Below are 14929 nucleotides of genomic sequence, written 5' to 3' on the forward strand. Positions count from 1 at the left end.
AGCTCCCTCAACAAGGAGAGGATTGCCCTTCTGCACTGCTCTGCAGGATTCACCTGGCAAACATGCTGATCCCCGGAGGAAAACGGAACAGGAGGCAGCCCTGTCTCTGGTTCTGGCCTCTTACTAAGCCCATTGATGCAGGTGATTAAAGGCTTAACTTTCATTTTTGAGTTGTTGCTTCAATTGGCTACTCTGACAGCTGACAGCTCAGCACTGTCCCAGTTCAGCTGCGCTCCTGACAAGGCTAATCCCATGTTTTCGTTCCTAAAATACCACCAAGAATTAGTCCTAAAACCATGGACCATACCAAGCAAGTTATGGCTAGTGCTTGATAAAGAACGTGACTTTCAATGAATTTGCTCCAAAATATTTTATTAATAAAAGTTTTATATAAACAAAATAGAAAAGAGTTATGTTTCACACTGAATAATGTTGAAAGCATGTGAATCATTGTGACTTCTAATTTTTCTACAAAATGAACCAGTCATGTTGGAGTGAAGAGTTAGAGTAAATATCTTCATCAAAACTTCTGAAACAGTTTGAAGTACAAAAAGCATTGTGCTAACTTTTAAGTGCAAAGAAAGCTCATAATAAAATAGACTTTAAAAATTACAAATAAAAATCTGTACATCGAGGATATTTTAAGGCCTTCCCATGCACGTGGCACCATATATAAAGAGAAAAGGAACCACCAACGGAGGAACATCGCGTCAGGTGTTACAGGTCTGGCCCATTTCTGCTTGCAGGACCATCTCTTCTTTTCTCAAGGGGAAAGTGTCAATCAGGTTGAAGAGAGTCACGGGCGTCACCAGAGAGACATAGCGCTCCTTGTCCATGCCATGCTTGTCCACTAGCACCATACTGAAGGAATAGAGTGGAATTCGAAGTAACAACCTGGGGCAGGCAAAGAAAAGGTAAGAGTATGTCAGACCCTGATGCAGGAGGGTTCTGGGAGTCAGAGCCCTAGAGTGACACTGTGTGCAGAGAAAGGCTTGATTTCAGGAAGGACTGAATTTTCCATTAGATCCTTGCAACTCAAAAGGCTGGACCTTGGACTAGCAGCAACACAAGGGAACCTGTTGGAAAAGATGCTCACACCCCACACCAAAATTATCAGACTTCTATCTGCATTATTAGCAATATCTCCAGAAGGCTGGTATGCACATGCAAGGTTGAGAAGCACTGCTTTAGGCTGTGGTTAGGAGGGTGTCAGACCCACAATGGCACCATACACCAGCAGTTACTGCAAAGGCGCATACAACAAGGCTAACAGATTGTCTTTTGGCATTAAATAGGAGTCAACCCAAGTTTGCAGACTAGTTTCTCATACCCATACACCAACTGGAGTGATTTCTCTGCCCCCCCCAACCCCCACCTCGGGGAACATTTGGCCATGTCTGGAGATATGTTTGGCCATCACAATGGGGGTAGAAATGCTACTGGCATCTAGGGGGTAGGAGCCAGGAATGCTGCTAAATATCCTACCACGCCCAGGAAACCCTCCCCAACAAACATTCTTTCAGCCCCAAATATCAATAGTGCCAAAGTTGAGAAATCCTAGACTAGGTAAAGCTGATTGGAATAACTTTCCAAATATTATAGTTATGACCTATTCAAGGGCCAGCTCAGGACTGCACAGACAGAAGGAACTGGGCTTGGTCTACACCCCAGGGATTCTGACTTGATTAATCACAAATTTGTATCCCAACTAATTCCAGAAACAGAACTTGAAGTGATTTCAAGTGTCTGGTGTTGTTTCTACTCTACTACGCTAGAATTTAATCTGTGTAGTTGTTTTACTATGCAAACATATTCAGATGAGAAAAGCTGCAGAAAGCAAACAAAGAGATGAGCTGAGCCGAAGGAAAGTATGAGCCCTCTTAGTCTCTTCTCCAGAGAGGGTATCTTGAGATTGTGCAAGAGGCACTGCCACCTGGATTTAAGATGAACTATTTTCCTTGTCATACAAATGGATAAAGGTTAAAAAAAAATCATTACGTAAAACACAAACTGGTGGCACCTTTTTCTGCCTTTTGACAAGAAATTACAGGTAAGAAGGGAATAATTTCTATTTTATCCCAGTGGGAAGCTAAATTGCTAATTCACTAGAAATAAAAGAAAGGCAACATTACTATGCCTCTGCCAGGCTTCCAGCAGTGCAAAGAGAGGAGCTTAGGAGAAGATGACTTAATGACATGCATTAATGAATCTTGGAACACGTGTATGTAGGCCTGTAAGTAGGTAAAGTGCAAGTAAGTCAGATGGGAATGGAGAGCTAAGGTGCTTTGTGTCCTTAAGAAAGGGGTTATTGAATCTCTAGGGGAAGTTCTAGCAAGGGGAGGAAACAGAGAAACAAGAAAGTAAGTGGGTCTGGAGGGAGAAGAGGGCCAAGCCATGTGGTGGCAGGAGCCTGTGGGGCGAGAATGACCGCTGAGAAATTGGAACATTCAATTTTATAGTGCTTATAAAGTTAGGATGGAACACCTCCACTGTGCCACCAGGTGTTACCACATACATTGCTCAAGGTCGCCCTGTCCCTTCATTGACATAGAATATAAAGAAGGGAAAACCAGGGCCATTGCTGTGGTGTAGCAGGTAAAGCCGCCACCTGCAGTGCTGGCATCCCATATGGGCACCGGTTCGAGTCCCAGCTGCTCCTCTTCTGATCCAGCTCTCTGCTATGGCCTGGGAAAGCAGTAGAAGGTGGCCCAAGTCTTTGGGCCCCTGCGCCCACGTGGGAGACCAGGAAGAAGCTCCTGGCTTTGGATTGGCACAGCTCCGGCCATTGCAGCCATCTGGGGAGGATGGAAGACCTCTCTTTCTCTCTGCCTCTCTCTAACTCTGACTTTCAAATAAATATTAAAAAAAAAAAAAAAGGAAAACCACATGGGAAGAAATGAGTGGTCAGAGCCACAAGTCAGCAACAGCCACAGAAATGCATCCTGCTGGGGCCAAGAAACCACAGAAATTTGGGGCCTGGATGAGCAGACGCCCCTGAGAATGTGGGTGAGGGTGGCGCTGGCAGTATGTATCAGTTACAGCAATGTCTGTCATCAGTTTGGAAGTGGTCCTTCCTGGAGAATCTTCCAGAGAACTCTAGAGACTCCAAGAATAATGTCGATATAAAAAGTATGGCTTTCTGTATCCCTATCCTATACCTTGATATCAGTAGAAAATTCCTCTAAGGAATATGAATTAGCCCATAGGTGCAGATCTAAAGGAAATGAGGCCAGGGAAGGAGGCAGGTGGTGACCTGGCAACACCAGGCACCCGTCTCCCCTTCCCACCAACTCCCCTCAATGGTTTTAGCATGGCCTCAGTGCTACTGGAAAACACTGCAACCAGACAAGTGAACTTTAGATTATCTAAGCATCCTGCTTCTCCATCTCTTCTTTCCTGCTTTCCATTCTTTGCCTACATCATCCTCTTTCCTTTACATGACACTCTAGGGTGGAATTCAAGGGGGAAAAGAACACAACATCCATCTGCCAAGCTCTTTCTTCCTCATGAATATTTCTGATAAAGGTAGCATGTGACCTGACACCAAACCCATTAGGTAATGCATCTGAGTCATCACCTGCACTGACAGCGCCTGCACTGTCTTCTGGCTATGCAATAAAGATTGACCCTCTTCTTCAAGGTTGCTTGCCAAAAAGTGCCAAAACTCTGACACTGTTGATAACACTAGGTCAGTGGTTCTCACAGTGCGGTTCTCTGGGAATCTGCATGAAATGCAAATTCTCAGGCCCCACCCCAGACCTACTAAATCAGATTCCGCAGGAGTACGGTTCAGCAACACATTTTTAAAAAATTTTATTGTTCATTTTTGTGAAGTACCATGTGATAGTTCAATATATGTATACAATGTACAATCAAGTCAGAGTAGTTAGAATCTCCATTTCCTTAGCATTTAAAAAAAATCTGTACACATGTATTGAAATATCACATTGTATCCCAGAAATATGTTTATCCCAAAGATGAATATTCAATAAATTCTGCAACATATTTCTCAAATGTGTTTAAATTAAATTATTTACTCGGAGTGTGTGGATACTATGAAAATTATCATTATGAATTCTCAGATAGCAACATAATCCCCTATCTTGAGTTTTGCAGACTTTACCTTGAGGTACTTGGAATTGAAAATATACCCTTAAAGGCTACTGTCACTACTGGGAATAATAAAGATGCTTCAGTGAAACTTAGAGCGATTTATGTCACTTAACACCAGCACGATGCCGGGTACTGTGCTAAGTGCTGAGTAGCAAATATCTGAAAGTATTGGTACTGGCCTCAAAAGTGCTAGAGGTGGCCTCAAAAGTACTAGTGCTATGCTCTAGAGGGGTGCTAGATAAAAATGCAGTAGCACTTAAAAAAAATACAAATGCTGGGACAAGCATTTGGCCTAATGGTTAAGACGCCTGCATCTCATATCAGATGTACCTAGGTTCAGTGCCTCACTCTGGCTCCCCGACAGGCCAACACACACACACACACCAAAAATCTTTGATTGGAGGGGGGAAGAAGAGAGAACACTAGTAATTACTCACTGCATGAGTTATTTGGACAAGCAGCAACATGTCAGCATGGTTATGATAAAGTGCATTCCAAGGGGGTTCAATTTCAGGACAGACTTTCCCCATACCTGAGCTGCAGAGCTAGGGCTGGAGGCATAATCTTTGTTCCTATCCTGCCGATAAGGGTCGGGAACACGCCTACCAGTTCTACCACGGTGATGTGTCGGAGATCCAGGCCACACTGGGATTGCTGGATGGGAAAAACACAACAGGGGAGGTGTTAACATGGCTAAAGGTGACTTTCATGCCAAACTACCAACTCACAGAGGCAGTAGTGGTCTGTTTTTGGAAGCTTATTGCCCACTCCAAATTGTGCAGAAAATAGTTAAGATAGCAGGGATAAACCAGTGACTATACTTCCTAGAACAGTACTCAGAAATGGCTTGGCAACAGGACTTTGGAAACCTAAGCAAAATGCTAGGCTAGACTGGGTGAGACCTTGCAGGAGACAAATTTCCTAAAAAGTGCCCAAGACCACCCCCAGACAATTCTAACTTTGTCTTTGGAAGGAGAGAAGAGTATTTCCAGAGACCCCTTCTTTGCCCTACCGTATGACCCCCACAGCCAAACCCAGGAGAAAACAAGGACAAAAAGTCCAGTCCTCTGAGCTGATTCTTAGCAAAAGCCTCGGGAATGTGGCCCAGTCAACCATGTGCCAGGAGATTTCTTCAGAAGCAGTGATGGCACCAAGGGAACAAGAAAGTTTCATAAGAGGAACCTGGCTAAGTAGAAAAAGAAATTTAAAATTCCTAAACTATGAAAACACCAAATGATTTTTACCACAATTCCACTGAAACATTGCTATATGAAGTGACAGAATTGGTACAAGAGTTAGAAATATTCTTTACTATTATTCTAACTGCAATGCCTAAGTCAACCTAACATTTCTTTGAAGGCTCTGGTTAAAACATAAGTGTAAGGATGTTCACGGGAGGAGGTCATATATAAACATATCGATACATGGGGCTGGTGCTGTGCCGTCGTAGGTTAGGCCTCCGCCTGCAGTGCCGGCATCCCATATGGGCACCAGTTCATGTCCTAGCTGCTCCTTTTGCAATCCAGCTCTCTGCTTATGGTCTGGGAAAGCAGTGGAAGATGGGCCAAGTGCTTGGGCCCCTGTGCCTACATGGGAGACCCAGAGGAAGCTCCAGGTGCCTTCAACTCAGCTCTGGCTATTGTGGCCATTTGGGGAGTGAACCAGCAGATGGAAGAGTAGGAGTGGGGAGCAACTTTTTCTGTAAAGGGCCAGAGAGTAAATAATATCGCCCCTCAGTATCCACAATCTGTGGCTGCTCAAGTTCCTTACATAAAATCGTGTTTGAATAGAACCTATACATACCCTACTGTATACTTTAAATCATCTCAAGGTTATTTATAATACCTGATACAATATAAATGCTTTGGAAATAGTTTCCATACTATATGTTTAGGGAGTTATGACAAGAAAAATTCTGTGTATATGCAGAACAGACGCAATTTTTTTTCCAAATCATTTTGATCCCAGTTTGGTTGAATCCCCGGAGGATGAACCCACAGGTACAGAGGGCTGAATGCGTTTGAGGCTTTCAGAGCCGCATGGCCTCAGCCCTAACTACTCAATTCAGCTGTTGTAGTACAAAAGCAGTCATAGACAATGCACAAAGGAATGAAGGCAATTGTGTACAATAAAATTTAACTTACAGACATTGGCAATGGACCCCATTTGCCCCATGGGCCATAGTTTGCCAAACAGAGAAAAATCAAGTTGTTTGGCTTATTCATTTTTCCATGGAATACTAAGTCAGGAAATGTATAATCACGGAGTATAGCTTGCAATGCCAATTTTGCACAAAAATAGAGAGCTGTAAGCTTGTGTTTTCTGAAGAGCAAGCTCCTATCTGGGACAAGGGGACATAAGGGGAGGGGGTAGGCAGCAGAGACTGGGGTAAAAATGTAATGAATTTGGTCATCATCAAGGAGCTAAATTTTGTATATGGCTCTTCAGACTTCATGGGCTGTCGTGTAAGTACAGGGAAGGGGGAAGAAAGATATCATTATTCATTGTACTAATACTACCATAGGAAGTAAATTGTAGCCTTTGATTAAACCAAGATTACTCAAGACACTTAGTTCTATTCATTTTAATAAAGAAATTAAATGAATGAAAATCAAAAACCATTTGGTGCAGCACTGTGTTCATGACACAGCGGACTCCCTGTCTTTATGGCATCCAGCTGGCTGGACCACCCTTAACTGCAAACTGGTTTCAGGACAACATCAAGTGACGAATTTGATCCTTACAGTTTCTAGGCCCCTATCCCGTACCTCTGTCCTGCTGGTTGCCTTATTTAGTAGCTACGAAATGTACACAGCTGAGAGGAGCACATTTCCTAGAAAAAAATGCTCTTTAAGTTTTAAAGGGCTTAGGAACCACCTGGAGTTCTTGTTAAAGTCATTAAGATGTAGCTTCCAATACTGTAGGTCTAGAAAGGGTCTGAGAATGTGCATTTCTTTTTTAAAAAAATTTATATGAAAGGAAGGGTAGGAGCGAGAGCAAGAGATAGAAATCTCTTGTATCTGCTGGCTTGTTCCCCAAATGGCCACAACAGCCAGTGCTGGGCCAGGCAGAAGCCAGGAGCTTCTTCTGGGTCTCCCACATAGGTGGCAGGGGCCCACGCACTTGGACCATCTTCCTCTGTCTTCCTAGGAACATTAGCAGGGATCTGGATTAGAAATGGAGCAACCAAGACGCAAACCAGGATGCCAGTGTTGCAAGCTGCAGCTAAACCTCCTGTGTCACAATGCCAGGCCCAGAGAATGTCCATTTCTAACAAGCTCCCAAGTGTGGCTACCGCTGTTGGTCCATGGACCACACTTTGAAAACCACTGTCCACAAAGATGGCTGCCACTCTGTGGAGCTCTATGAGAGGCAGGGAAATTCCTTGGGGAAGATGTGGAGCCTGGAGGCTCCTGGATAGCCCTCATCCCTTGGGCCAGCCTTTTGGGCAGACAACTGATTGATCACCTCCAGCCCAGGCATGTCCTGGATGGGTTCAACAAAGACAATTGTTCTTTGGCTGGGTCTGGACAGCATGTCAATTAAGTGTATTAGTGAAAGCAGACAAACCTTGTTAAATTGGGTTTGTTCTGAGGAGTCAATGTTAATCAGATTATGCTGCAGTACCAGAAACGCATGGTGGTAGCTCTAAAGTGCTGGTTTCTGAAGCTCACAATAAATGGATTTAACACTGGATCTGGCCTTTGCTTTTAGTGAAATGCTCAGACCCCTTCCTGTAACAGGTTTTCCTCCCACCCTACCCCTGCCCCTGCCCCTGCCCCTGCCCCTGCCCCTGCCCCTGCCCCTGCCCCAAGGACTTACCTGTAGCATTCCCAGCTGCAGCCGGTAGAGGAGGTTCCGCGCTGTGGGTGTAGACACAATGAGGAGTCTTCTTTTTTCATAAAACTGATCCAGAAGTGCAGCTGCTGTTCTGACACCCACATTGACATTCATGGCTGTAAATAATGGCCACATGGGTCAGAAACCCTCTAATTATTTTGGCTCAATGCCAAAATAGCCTGCGATGACACATACAACAAAATACATAAGTATATCCTCAGATAAGACTGGACTGTAAGTACTTTATTTGGGAGGTTGTCCCAAGAAATACTTATAGGGAGTGGGGATCTATATTGGTTTCCTCTTGTTGCTTAACAAGTCATCACGAACTTAGTGGCTTAACATAACACAAATTTGTTCTCTTTAGTCCTGGAGGCCAGAAGTCCTATAAGGGTTTCACTGGGCTAAAACCAAGATATTGACAGCCTGTGCGTCCCTGCAGATGTTCTAGAGGAGGATGTATTCCCTTGCCTTTTTCAACAGCTGGAGGTCACCTTGGCTCCTGGCCCATTTCTCCAGGGCTATTGTGGTCATTTGAGGAGTTAACCAGTAGAGGGAAACTAACTCACTCACTCTGTGTGTGTGTGTGTGTGTGTCTCTTAAAGAATTATTTATTTATTTGAAAGGCAGAGTGGCAGAGAGGGAGAGGTCTTCCACCCACTGGTTCACTCCCCAGATGGCCACAGCAGCCAGAGCTGGGCTGATCCAAATCCAGGATCCTGGAGCTTCTTCCCGGTCTCCCACGTGGGTGCAGGGGCCCAAGGACTTGGGCCATCTTCCACTGCTTTCCCAGGCCATAGTAGAGAGCTGGATTGGAAATAGAGCAGCCAGCATTTGAACAGGTGCCCACATGTTTGCTGGCACCGCAGGTGGCAGGTTTACCTACCACACCACAGTGCCAGACCCTCTCTCCCTTTTTCTATGCCTTTCAAACTAAATGAAACTAAATAAAATTTTTAAATTCTGATATATAGGATAGTCCTGGTCAATAGAAATATAATAGAAGACAGTATATAATTTTAAATTTTCTAGTAATCTCATTAAAAGGACAAAGAATGAGGCGAAATAACTATATTTTATTAAACCTAACATATACAATTTCATTTCAATATGTAACCAATATAAAAATGGAGATAGTCTATATTTTTGTACTATGACTCTGAAGTTGGTGTGTATTTTATTTATACTTACAGCACATGTCAATTCAAACTCGCTTCATTTCAAGTGTTCAAGAGCCACACATGGCTAATGGCTTAGATATTGAACTATGCAGGCCTAGAAACTTACTTGTCACAGCACTCCAGGACTCTCAATGGATATGAAGTCCTCAGATGGAGAGTTGGGGACAGACATGTTCTTTCTGGTTTAGTGTTTGAAATAGAACCTCAGGCACTTAAGCTGATGGTGTGTATGTCTTTAAGCTGATGGTGTGTATGTCTCTCTCCCACCTAACTCTTAATATCTGGGATTAAAGAGAAAGGATAAAGAGGTACCAGAAAATGTAAAGAGAGAGAGAGAGACAGAGAGAGAGAGAGAAACAGAGAGGGAGAAGTATACAAATAAGTTATACATCCAGAATTTTCTGACTCGTCCAAATCTCTCAGCGTTTTCACTCTCCAGGCTGCTTTTTGTTCATCAGTAAGAATAGCTGGAGTATATAGAATGCTTACCCTGTAGCAGGTACTGCTTAATCCACTGTTCAGTGGATAACCTCTTTGAATCCTCACAACAACTCAGCAGGTAGGCAAGGAATTACTTTCCTCATTTTATGTAGAAAGAAAGCCTCCAAATGCCCAACGTCTGCATGATTTTCAAGCCAGTGCTGCAAAGCAGGCATTACGTTGTCTACACCTGACCGTGTTCTGGATTTGTAAACAAGCTCCTTCCGTTTGCAGGAGAGGGGCAGAGTAACTAATGACACCTTCGCTGGTTCCTAATGTCAAAGTCTGGCTCTGGGTTCCCATTTCCAGTTTCTTCCTTAGAGGACATAAAATGGAAATCAGAGGACAGGAAGAGGCAAAGGAGATGAGTTGCAGCAGAGAACTAGGGATTAGGTTTACCCACTCAGATGAAGAATGATGGCAATGAACTTTTCAAAGCACATGAAACAAAACCTTCTTTCCCTGTGCCGGGATCCAGAACTAAGGGGTCTTTAGATTCTTCCACTGGCTGCAGAGACAGTTGCACACATACCTGCGCAGGTGGGCTCTGTGCCAGACCACGCCAGGTTGGACTGACATACTCGGGCAGGGCTACCCTGGAGCTCGTAGCCACCGATGCAGGAGAACTCACAAGTGGCTCCATAATTATCGCCGTCACTGGAGCACTTCATGTAACCATTTTCTGGAGCGTTGAGTTTGCCACAGCGTCTGACTGTAAGGACACAAGCCCAGAGGGATCTCAGCGCTGAGCTCCTTGCACAGAGCAAGCAGAGAGGGTAAGGACTCAGGGGCACCGGCTTTGCCATCAGGCTTCTACGTCACACTGTGCAATGCGTGATGATTATTTAGTCAGTGGGAGAAGCCTTGGACTAGTCACTGCCAATTGCCCTGGTTACAGCAGGACTTGCAGCTTTAGCTGGTCACCCTAGCTCAGGGATGGAAATGTCACCAAACTGTGTCCCACTGGGCCAGCTCTGATGAGACTAGTCCTGGGGAACTTCTTTCCTAATCAGTCAGCACTGAACCCCATTTGAACCTGCACTGGAAAATTCTGGCACTAAGACGGGACACTTGACCCACATCTCGTCAGTCTCTATGGGAGTGGGCACCCAGAGAAAGCTTGCTGCGGGCCTGCATCCCTTGGCCTTACTAAAAGGGCGAAAGGCCAAGAAGCAGCTGTCTTACCTCTTACTTTAACTCGAAATTTGCAAGTACCCTTGTTCTCAGCTCTGTCATAGACAGTATACTGGATCCTGTGGTCTCCTTCTGGAAAATGCGAGCCTGGGGGGAGGCCTTTTAGAATAACACTTAGAGAAAACAAAACATACAGAAACATTATGGACTGAACAGGCAGTTGTTGAGCCCCGAGTCTGCACAGGAGGTGGGGATCCTAAAGGGCAGCCAGTCCGACCAGAGCAAAGACATCTTCAAGAACAGAAACTCCTGAGCTTTTCTGTTTTAGAACAGCAGTTTGAGACCAGAAAATGGGAGGGCCCAGTGACTGGGAAGTTGAGATGTGTTTTTTTCTTGCTAGAGGGTGGAAAAGTGGTATGGGGGGAGACTGAGAGGCCAAGGCTTGTCATCCTCTGGTTCCACCCTTGTTCCAGGGGGGCACCTGAATTGCCTCACTATCAAGAGGACAGGGGAATTTTTTGCGAGGAAAATCATTTGAACATACAGTCCTAGCAGTCATGGAAAATTTGAGCCTATAGGAGGTGCTAGAACTTTCTCTGCTTTTTCTAACTGGGCCAGTGGAGGCCTTTCCAGAGCAAAAGGCAAATTCTCTGTGATTTCTTGATTATCCTAATAATACAATAATAATTATTATTATTATTCTTTGCATTTCCATAAACGTTACACTATGTCAGGCATGGTTCTAAGCACTTTACATATATATCCATTTCTTTAATCCTCACAACAATTCTGTTAGGTAGGTAGTATGATCTCCGTTTCACAGGTGAGGAAACTGAAGCACAAAAAGTTTAACGAGGTGGCCACCACTGTGGCATGGCAACACTGGCATCTCATGTTCAAGTCCTGGCTGCTCCACTTCTGATCCAGCTCCCTGCTAGTGTGCTTGGGGAAGCAGCAAAAGATGGCCCAAGTGCTTGGGTCCCTGTCACCCATGTGGGAGACCCAAAGAGGCTCCTGGCTTCTGGCTTCTGCCTGGCCCAGCCCTTGTCATTGTGGCCATTTGGGGAGTGAATCAGCAGATGGAAGACCTCTCTCTGTCTCTTCCTCTCTCTCTCTCTCTCTCTCTGTAACTCTACCTCTCAAATAAATAATCTTTTTTCAAAAGTGTAAAGCAGTTGTCCACGATCACACAGCTATAGTGACTCCAGTATCTTTCTTCTTGGCTGTATAATAAGAACACCAATAGGTAGAGCATGACCAAATGCCAAACTTTGTTTGGCTTTCAGTATATAGCGAATTCCTCTTCTCTGTATCATTCTTGGGAATGATGAGAATATTTGCTCATAATGGACACGTGGAGGCATCACCATCATCATTGAGGAGAGTCTTGCACATATGTGAGCGTGGCGGCTGTTTACAAGGTATGCAGTGAGGCAATGAGGTTTCACCTCACCCCGGTTAGAATGGCTCACATACAGAAATCTACCAACAACAGATGCTGGCGAGGATGTGGGGAAAAAGGGACACTAACCCACTGTTGGTGGGAATGCAAACTGGTCAAGCCACTATGGAAGTCAGTCTGGAGATTCCTCAGAAACCTGAATATAACCCTACCGTTCGACCCAGCCATCCCACTCCTTGGAATTTACCCAAAGGAGTTTAAATTGATAAACAAAAAAGCGGTCTGCACCCTAATGTTTATTGCAGCACAATTCACAATAGCCAAGACCTGGAACCAACCTAAATGCCCATCAATGGTAGATTGGATAAAGAAATTATGGGATATGCATTCTTTAGAATACTATACCGCAGTAAGAAACAACGAAATCCAGTCATTTGCAACAAAATGGAGGAATCTGGAACACATCATGCTGAGTGAAGTAAGCCAGTCCCAAAGGGACAAATACCATATGTTCTCCCTGATCGGTGACAACTGACTGAACACCAAAAAGGAAACCTCCTGAAGTGAAATGGACACTATGAGAAACGGTGACTTGATCAGCATAGCCCTGACTGTTAATGAACAACTTAATACATTATCCCTCTTAGTAGTTTTTTTTTGTCTGTTCTACTTAATATGACTGGTTTAATTCTGTAATTATCACACAGTTATTCTTAAGTGTTGAAAATTAACTGAAATGTGATCCCTGTTAAACATAAAAGTGGGAATAAGAGAGGGAAGAGATGTATAATTTGGGGCATGCTCGGGCTGACTTGCCCCAATTGGTAGAGTTGGAAACATACCAGGGGATTCCAATTCAATCCCATCAAGGTGGCATGTGCCAATGCCATCTCACTATTCCAAGTGATCAATTTCAGTTCACAATTGATCATAATGAAAGGACTAAGAGTCAAAGGGAGCACATAAACAAGTCTAGTATCTGCTAACACTAACCGATAGAATAAATAAAGGGGAGAGTGATCCAACATGGGAAGTGAGATACTCAGCAGACTCATAGAATGGCGGATGTCCTAAATAGCACTCTGGCCTCAGAATCAGCCCTAAAGGCACTCGGATCTGGCTGAAAAGCCCATGAGAGTATTTCAGGCATGGAAAGCCAAGGCACTCTGGCAAAAAGATCTCTGTGAGTGAGATCCCAGTGGAAAGAACAGGTCTTCAAAGAGGGAGGTGCCTTTCTCTGAAGGGAGGAGAGAACCTCCACTTTGACTATGACCTTGTCTAAACAAGATAAGAGTCGGAGAACTCAAGGGGCTTCCATAGCCTTGGAAACTCATGACTGGTGCATAGGGAGATTACTGATGCCATAAACAGGAGTGTCAATTTGTAAAGTCAACAACAGGAGTCACTGTGCACTTACTCCTCATGTAGGATCTCTGTCCTTAATGTGCTGTACACTGAGGCTTAATGCTATAACGAGTACTCAAACAGTATATTTCACTTTGTGTTTCTATGGGGGTGCAAACGATTGAAATCTTTACTTAATGTACACTAAACTGATCTTCTGTAAAAAAAAAAAAAAAAAAAAAGAAATTATCAATTCCCAACTTGACTCTCACTGGGATTAAACATGACAATAGGTCTGATCTGATTTCATCATCATTTAAAAAAAAATCATCTATTATTTTTCACTTTATGTTTCTGTGTGGGAGCAAACTGTTGAAATCCTTACTTAAGGTATACTAAGCTGATCTTCTGTATATTAAGATAATCGAAAATGAATCTTGATGTGAATGGAAGGGGAGAGGGAGTGGGAAAGGGGAGGGTTGTGGGTGGGAGGGACGGTATGGGGGGGAAAGCCATTGTAACCCATGAGTCGTACTTTGGAAATTTATATTCATTAAATAAAAGATAAAAAAAAAAAAAAACAAGGTATGCAGTGAGGGGTCTTGGGAAAGTGGCAGAAATCCAACCACTTACAGACATGTCGCCTTTGGCTTTAGATACTCTAAGTTCCTTGGGAAGCACAATGCAAATGCAGATAAACCTTCCAACATGAATGGCTGCTAACCTTGCTGAGGCTCCATTCATCTGTGGCATGCAAATGACAGTCTGAAGGGGTCAGTGAAGGCACTCACGGGAAGTACTTGTCTCAGAGCTTGACACTAAAACCTTCCATCACTGCCTATATCACTTGGATAAGACGTGAGGAACAGGTCACAGGAAAAATGCCAGGGAACCAAGGATCCCAAGTGGGAGCTGAAAAGGAGACCAGGTAGCCTTCTCTCAGCTCCTCACCCCGCTGGAGTGTGCTCCCCATGGCATCCTGCTCCGAGGCATCGCAGGCTCTGGGCTGGAGAACTCTGCGAGCAGAAAGCTGCTCTTAACGGAGCAGCAGGGGACTACTGAGATGCCCTTTTCAAATGTCACATTTCTTACCATAATGCACAGGTTACCCACAAAAATGCCAAGGTGAGTATCCTCACAAAATCTTTTAGACAAACAGAATCATCTAGTGACTTGATATTTTGAGTTTATTAGGTGGGCTTTCAACAACAATCATAGTTGCAAAAATCCAAGAACCTACTGAGTGTTAGGGGCTGGGCCAGGGACTGTACTAAACCCTGAAGCATCAAAGATAAATAAAACCCAATCTCTGATCATGTCAACTGTGATATACTTTTTAATCCCACTCACCCAAAGTTTCTCCTCAGGGGTTTGTGTCATATGTATGTGACAGTGAATAATTTTTAAATGATCAATCTTTAAGAAGCTACAAGGA

General features: G+C 44.0%; 1 protein-coding gene across 2 annotated transcripts in view; it reads right to left on the reverse strand.

Moving 5' to 3' along the window:
- Window positions 1-355: 355 nt before the first annotated feature.
- SRPX (sushi repeat containing protein X-linked) overlaps window positions 356-14929 on the reverse strand; it is an 88995-nt gene continuing 74421 nt past the window's right edge. For both annotated transcript variants that reach the window (XM_070066532.1, XM_070066533.1), the window contains 5 exons: window positions 10800-10921; window positions 10147-10326; window positions 7936-8069; window positions 4646-4767; window positions 356-894 (listed from right to left, as the gene is read on the reverse strand). In XM_070066532.1, coding sequence (XP_069922633.1) covers window positions 711-894; window positions 4646-4767; window positions 7936-8069; window positions 10147-10326; window positions 10800-10921 — 742 coding nt within the window. In that variant the 3' untranslated portion in view covers window positions 356-710. The remainder of the gene's footprint in view (window positions 895-4645; window positions 4768-7935; window positions 8070-10146; window positions 10327-10799; window positions 10922-14929) is intronic.

Source organism: Oryctolagus cuniculus, chromosome X, assembly GCF_964237555.1.
Source record: "Oryctolagus cuniculus chromosome X, mOryCun1.1, whole genome shotgun sequence".
Classification (NCBI taxonomy): Eukaryota; Metazoa; Chordata; class Mammalia; order Lagomorpha; family Leporidae; genus Oryctolagus; species Oryctolagus cuniculus.